The following is an 8,356-nucleotide window of genomic DNA, read 5'->3' on the forward strand; positions in this document are numbered from 1 at the left end:
CAAGAATAATTAGCTTTTCGTTTTGTTTACATTTAGGTAATTTTATTTTTTTTGTATACATTTGACCTTGTTAAATGTGTTCACATATTACCACTGTCACCTGCTATACCAAGTGACAGTGGTAATATGTGAACACATTTAACAAGTTAAATTATCAAATGTGTATAAAAAAAGTTTTTTAAATGTGAACAGTTTTTTTTACAAAATTTTGAAGATTTTTTATAATTTCTTACAATATTTTTATGATATATTTTTTTTCTTACAAGTTTTTCTACTACAATGTTTTAAATTTTGCTTATAATTTTTTTTTAAACTTTTTTTATATTTTCATATAATTTTAATACAGGTGCTTTTAAACCAAATATTTTATAAATGTTTTAACTTTTTCTTACAAGTTTTTAACTTGTTTTTTTTATTTTTTTTATTATTTTTATTTATTTATTTTACATTTTCTTACAATTTCTTTATAACTTTCATACATTTATTTCTAAACTTTCTTTTACAATATTTTTAAAGTGTTTCACAGATTTTGTATGACAATTTAATATTTTTTTTATAACATTTTAAAATATTTTCGTTAAATACTAGTTTAAAATATTGTATTAAAAAATAAAAGTTTATAAACTTCTAATTAAAAACTATTAAAAAGTTGGAATAATTTTAAAACATTTACATTATATAGATTTTTATTGTTTTTTTATTTGCTAAGTAATATTTTCTTTTGATTTTTTTAAAAGACCCTCCATATTTAATGTTATATATTTAATTTATTTAATTTTATTGCTAGATACTATTTACTTTAAAAATATTGTATAAGCTTAAAAACAAAAGAAAAAATTATAAGAGGCTATATAAAATATTTCACAAACAAAAACATATTTCGTAATTAAAAATTAAAGTTTTAAATTGATCAATATTTAATTAATATTTAGATAATTATGGATATTTTTATAAGAACGTTATTAAAAGTGCGGAAAATGACTTATCCAAGTAATTAACTTTTCGTTTTGTTCACATTTAGACAATTTTCTTTTTTTGTACACATTTAACCATTTAACTTATTAATTTGTTCACATATTACCATTGTTACCTGCTATAGCCGGTGATAATGACAATATGTGAACACATATAACAAGTTAAATGGTTAAATGTGTACAAATATAACGAAATTACCTAAATGTGAACAAAACGATAAAGATAATTATCCTGATAAGTCATTTTCCCTTTTTTAATATACCTAAGGCTATTAGGTGTGGTGTCATATTTGTCACGGTCTACATAGGCGCGGCGTAATTTTTGTCAAACTTTAGTCAAAACTTGTCATTTGCATGACGTAGTTGTCATGCTAAATGTTTTTTTAATTAATTTAGAAAATGAACATATTATTTTTTTTAAACTTAAATTCCAAAAAAACATGGAAATTCAAAAAAAAAAAACATAGAAATTAATTAAAAACATCACAAGACCACTAGAAATTCAGAAACAACCCACTAGAAATTAGACGACAAAGATTTCAATTTTAACTCTATTTAGGATACTGCCTCACAATTTGCCAAAACTCAACAAGCCTAAAATATTTGTTAGTTTCAAGACGGTAAACTTCAAGAGCATTCTCTAGCAAAGTATTTTCGTTTTCATCATTTTCGACTTCATGCATCACCCTACGAAACACAATGGTAATTAAACCGAGTTGCGAGTGCGTTTGTATTTCTCCATTTGGCGTAAAGTAGATCTTTTGTTTGAGATTGAAGGGTTTGGCGGTTGTATATATCGGCGACTCTCCTCCAAAAAGTAGCCGGACGGCTGACATTGTAGGTTGGATCTTCTGCAACATCAATCCATGAACGAGTGAGCAAGATCTTTCTCCAGGAAACCAAACACGAGCCATTTTTAGTGATGATGTGTAGAAAAAGATAGATAAATAATAAAGTTAAGAAAATAAAATTAAGGAGATTTGAATGAGCTGAAGAGTAAATAAGGATGAGTGTATTTATAGTTGAAGATTGAAAGTTTAAAATTTGAAAATTTGAAAATAAAAAACAATTATATTTTTAAATTTGGTATTTTTTTTTTGGGAAATATGGTATTTTTTGAAAATGAAATTTGAATAATAAATGGTAAAAAAAAAAACAAATCAGGTATTCTCTCTCATCGTCAAATCTCTACCGAATTGCCGAGCTGAGCTCGGCATGCCGAAGCCTCGACCTGATGTTCACCGAGAATGCTGAATCTGTTCCCGAAGCCACACAGAGAAGCCTAAGAAAAAAAATTCATGTTAGACAACAAGACCCTCACGACCCAGGAAAGCAGACATGTCCCTCACAGAGTACGTGCTTGTGTACCTAACTCAGTGGACCAGGTATAAGTGGTGATTTGCTCAAGCCTGGATCTATATTAGATTATCTTGTATTTTGCTTTGTTTATCTATAGACTTGGGGGATGTCTCATAGCTTTAGCTTGTCTTCTCGAGTGTTGTGAAGGGGTAGTGAGCTCTCTCTTAGCCAAAAAAAAGGACAAAATGTTGATATTTTTTTAGCAGATTGTTGTTTTGGTATTTTACAATGCACACGAAGTACACCCCTTTACTCTTTTCAACGAATGCAAATGCAAAACTTTGTTTTCTTTGGCAAAGACATGTGGAAATAACCATAGCATTAGCATGTATGATCTAACGTCGATGTCAACCACAGATACAATTTTTTTTTTCTGAACGGCAGCAAATTTTATTTAAAAAATAATTTTGTCAATGTCAACTTACAAACCAACAAAATACAAATGCTTGAGCAATGAGCATTGCCTTATTGTTTCCATGAAACAAGGCTACAATTACAATACTCAAATCCTTAAAAAAAACGGAGTTAACTATGTGATTTGGCATTTCATTCTTGGAATCTAACTTGAAGAAAGTGACATGCATAGTTACATTATAATTGTTTCTTGATAAATAAGCAGTAGGCCGTGGTCTCCATTGTGGCAACACAAAATGGCAAGACCTGATCAGCAGCCTCAATCTCAATCGGATGAGCCCCACGCTCAAACTCAAATTCAGCTTTCTGAGAGTTATCAAACTGAGGATCACAGTCAGGTTGAAATTGTGAATCACTCGGAATCCCAGGTTACTAATCAGACTCCCATAAGCACAGTGCAAGTATTGGCCATTGTCTCATTGACCATCAGAGCAGCTACTTGGATATGCCTCTTGGCATCGCTAATCGTTCTAACATCAGACACTTCTACCATCAAAGGGCTCTATAGAAACGTAAAAATCGGGTTCAACGATATCTATTCTTATAGGTATCTTTCTTTCTCCTCAAATGTGAAATTTTGACTAATGATTTCACAGGTTTTGGGTCTTTTTCTGTTCCTCTACACACACACACTAGGAGATACACGTTACGATTTGATTACAAATATATATCGACTTCAGGTACATGATGTCAGCCATAGTGATTGGTTTTACATATACATGTGTTCAACTACCCATCGAGATCTACCAACTAAGCATGGGTAAACGTGTTACAATTGGCAATGGGCTCCGTATGATCATCTTTTTCGGCGACAAGGTTATAGTTATATACTTTCGTTTCCACATGTTGCATGTATTAGAATTTTTTGTTTAATTCTAATGATATATGATTTGGCTTTAACATTAGTAATAAGTAATGCCACAATGGACCTATTAAATATACGGATATTCATAAATATAAATATGACCATTAGGATTGGAGGATTTAATCAAAACACCTATTTTTTTTGTTTTGGAAAAATGAATTTTTTGCTCGGAAGAGCCTTGCCTTTCTGGTCATTTCGGACTCATAAGTAAATCCAAAATTTCTAAAATAAGTCTGAAATCTTATTTATATTTGCAAGAAAATATTCAGTTTTACTGATATCTAAAAAAAAACTAAACTACAGTACATAAGAAGTAGAAACATACAAGGGCTTAAAATTAATGTGACATTTGATTGAAAAACAAATGATATTAAACACTGTGAAATTGTCGTTTAGGAAATAAGCATAGAGGACTGTGCAAAAGTGTTCAATGAGAAAAAAAAAATACACATTATATATTACCACTTAGTTTGAAATGCCTTGTTCCGACATAATGTCATAATGGTCATATTTATGTAAAGTGTTAAAAAAAAGCCATTTTTGTTAATATCCCCAGAAATGGCCATTTTTTGTTAATATCCACTGAATACATATGACGTTCCATAAAAAGCATAATATGATAGCAAGAAACATACATAAACTATGTAGTGACCACTTAAATTAATATTTCATTTCCGCAGATGTAAAAGCATTATTTGTCCTCTTATATTTAGTTTTATAGGTAAGGTACATGTATTGTCTTTGATACCTTTATACTAAATATTCTGTCATCTACATATTTTGTAGTTCCTATTATCTATGTTAGCTACGGGTGTTGGTGCAGCATTTGGTGCTACATTTGATTTGAAGAAAAATCTTGATGACTTGGACGACTATCTAGAGTCGATCGGTGAACCACTTATTTCTCAACTTCGAACAAAGCTTGATAACTTCTTCAACATGGCTTATGTTTCATCCGGCTTACTTCTTATTGCATTCTTATGTTCGATAGCTTCTTCTATATTATCTTCATTTTCCTTTCAAAAGAAATGATCATTAGGGACCAATAAAGGTGTTGGACTTAGTTTATTGAAGAAGTTAAAGATACTATTCGTGTATGATTTCTTTGTTTTAACTATTTGTATTTTGAAAAACTTTCACTTCCAAGTGAATAGTGTCAGTACTTGAAATCATAAAAAAATAAAATTTCAAGTACTAGTGTAACTCGTTGAATAAGATAGAAATGTTAATGAATATTGTATGGCCTCGTTGAATAAGATAGAAATGTTAATGAATATTGTATGGCCGGCCACTATAAAACTATGAATTCCAAATGATGAGTTTTAGAATCTGAAACCATAAGAAGAATCTTAGTACCTTTCTGACCTGTTGAATAGGCTATGTGTGCGAATGAAAGCATATCGCTCGTGTGACCGAGCTAAAACCATCAATTCCACATAAAGTGTTTTAGAACTTGACATCATAAGAAGATTCCAACTACCTATATAAATTGTTGAATATGTTAGGGAAAATGACTCTTTAGGGTAACTAATTGTTGCGTTTGTTTTCATTTGATCCCTTTACTTTTTTTTTGTACTCAATATACCATCGAACTTGTTGTTTGTGTTCACCATAACCCTTTTGACCGGCTTTTGACCTGTGATAGCCGGTCAAAGGGTTATGGTAAACACAAACAACAAATTCGATGGTATATTGAGTACATAAAAAAGGAAATGGACCAAATGAGAACAAATGCAACAGTTGGTTACCCTCCCGATTCATTTTCCCTTTACTCATTTACAGCAAATCGCACGTCATCTCCTGCTGATATTAATGACTTTATGAGATTCATTCTTACTTCTCATCAAATATACATTGTGGTAAACGTTTATGCTGATAAATATACCTCTCATACACAGTCATATATTTTTGTAGAAAGGTGTTGACAGCTAACCACAGTAAGAATAGCATAGACCTTATTTTAACGAAGTTACCCCTTCGAAACGTTTTTCATATATGTTATGGCCAAAGAAGGTTGCAGTCTTTGATAATTTTGCAACTTTAATTTCATTTAACTTTTTGGGGAAAATGACTCAAGAGGGTAACCAACTGTTGAGCTTGTTCTCATTTGGTCCCTTTTTTTTTGTACTCAATATACCATCGAATTTGTTGTTTGTGTTCACCATAACCATTTGACCGACTATCACAGGTCAAAAGCCGGTCAAAAGGGTTATGGTGAACACAAACAACAAGTTCGATGGTATATTGAGTACAAAAAAAAGGAAAGTGACCAGATGAAAACAAACGCAACAGTTAGTTACCCTAAAGAGTCATTTTCCCAATATGTTAGGAGTGTCATAAACTGATAAAAGGGCCACTTATGGGACTAAACTAAAATCGTTGAAACTCCAAATAAAATGTTTTAGTTACTGAATTATAAGAAGGGTTTTAAGTACTTGATTATTAATGGGGAAGGATTCATATACAATAGGCTTTAGAATAATAGGCTTTAGAATATGGCCAACCTAGTCCATGACAATGGATGAAGCTTGCCATGGGGAAGGATTCATATACAATAGGCACATGTTTATGGTGCGTCAACAAGCCCCCTAGTATTATGTACTTGATTATTAATGAGGTTTGCTAAAAAGTAGGGTTGTTCAGTATTTGGATAAAACCGAATTGTCCATTGGACAATTTGGATTGGACTATTTGGTTCGGATATTCAGATTTTTGGATTAATTTTCGACAAAACTGAATTATTATTTTGGATTTCTGATTGGTTATGGTTTATAAAATAAGAACTGAATAGTCCAAAAAAACCGAATAATAGTTTATTATTTATTTATTTTTAATATATATCTATAATTAATTATTTATTTTTTGAAATAGGTTCAAAAAGTTTCACCTAATAAAAAATATTAAAATGCTTTTTCTCTCAAAAGTTATTAATCTATAAAATGTTAAAATATAATATATCTTCTTAATAGTTGTTTATAAATATCACATCATAACTAAATATTTTGTTTTTTCTTCTTGTGTAAAATTCAGTAATATTATAATTATATGTTGTTTTAAAATGTTTTAGTTTTTAAAAACCGAATTATAAAAACCGATCCAACCAAATTGGAATCGGATCGGATCGGATCGGATTTGAATTTAGTTTGGACTATTCGGATCCATATTTTGAAAACCGAAATGAATTTGGATTCACTTGATTGAATTGGATCAAACCGATCCATCCAAACGGACACCCCTACTAAAAAGACACTCCATTTTACCATTTTAACACCCTATCTAGTTTTTGAAGTATTTTTACGCGTTGAAATTACATTGTTTTCCGAAAAAGATAGTTTTAAGTAGTTAATTATATAATTAGGTTGAATTTTGATAAATGTGTAAATGGAATGTCTAAGGGGTGTCCATTTAGGAGCACCTTTATTAATTACTAATTGTATTAAACTGACACAAATAAATATATAAACATATATATCTAAAATATGTATATTGTACACCATGGAACCTCATTGTAACACCCTAACTTTTCTTGACATTTTAAAACAATATTTATTTATGATCGGTTTTCAAAATGTTTCATATTACAAAACTTGGTCCCAATTTAAAAATGTTGGTAACATACTTCATGGGGTTACAATCTAATAAACATAACCATATTGTTTTGGTCAAAAATTGATCAAGTGTAATTCGACCAAATTGTATGAGAGGTTGTGGTGTCAGTGCAATGCAAGTGTAAAATAATGATCGAAATTAGACAAATGAGTTACAAGGAAAGCCCTTGATCCTTTATAAAATCTTCGGCATAAAACCTTGGGAGCTGATAATGATCACCTGCCTTGATATGTTTTATTGATTAAAACTGAAATTACAAAGATGATGAAGGTAATACGACTACAAGTGTAATGGTAGAGCTAATCGTGTGTGTAGTGTGCTATTTACAAGTGTTAATTATAGTTTAAGTTAGTTAACAAGAAGTCTGAGATTTTCGGGATCCTCCTTGAAAAGGTATTTGCACGTTGTTTGACTTAGTATCCCCGAGTCTTAAGCTTGGTTGAAATGACTTTCTGTTGAGAATGAGTCTTCTGTTGACTAGTTCTGCACATGTGAGAAAGATAAAGAAGAATATAGTCGTTATAAGTGTTGGGAAATATTAGTGGCAATAATTAGGATCCTGGGATATGTTTAAGGATCCTGAAGCTTCAAAAATATTTAGGATCCTGAATATGAGTTAAGGATCCTACCCCTAACAATTGCCCCCAAATTATGCCTACAAAATATAAACATTAGTGTTTGGATATCTTGAGGTATAATTTTAAAGTAAAAAGTTCTAACAGATAGGGTAATTTAAATTACAACAGATAGATTTATAGCCATTGAAATGAGTCTAATCACCCCTCTACCTCTCCTTGATTCTTGTATAAATAGAGTATGCAACCTTTCAATTTCATTTCATTCTTTAGCTCTTCTTCTGAAAGTCCACCGAATATCGTCGAAGGTACTATCTTTGTTTATTTTCTCCTTCATAGTTTTCTTTTGCTTCTAAAAATGGCAAAAAAAAAGGAGCTTGCTCTCGATCAGACTTCATAGCTATACCTGATGATGATTTCTTAGATCATAAACTCCTTTCCTATGAGGAAACTTATACCTTTGATGACGATAGTATTGAAGCTTTGAGTTTGATTGAAACCTTTCCCGCTGGTATTGTTTTCAAATATTTTGATGTCAGGATCCAAATTGATTTTATTTC

General features: G+C 30.6%; 1 protein-coding gene across 1 annotated transcript; it reads left to right on the forward strand.

Moving 5' to 3' along the window:
- Positions 1 to 2,983: 2,983 nt before the first annotated feature.
- LOC145130345 (CASP-like protein 4D1) lies at positions 2,984 to 4,644 on the forward strand. The gene is made up of 3 exons (XM_079065161.1): positions 2,984 to 3,294; positions 3,428 to 3,563; positions 4,399 to 4,644. Exons 1-3 carry the CDS (start codon positions 2,984 to 2,986, stop codon positions 4,642 to 4,644), a joined length of 693 nt encoding a protein of 230 aa, XP_078921287.1.
- The last annotated feature ends 3,712 nt before the right edge of the window (positions 4,645 to 8,356 follow it).

This window comes from Lactuca virosa, chromosome 8, assembly GCF_052849685.1.
Source record: "Lactuca virosa cultivar CGN04683 chromosome 8, Lactuca_virosa_CGN04683_v6, whole genome shotgun sequence".
NCBI lineage: Eukaryota > Viridiplantae > Streptophyta > Magnoliopsida > Asterales > Asteraceae > Lactuca > Lactuca virosa.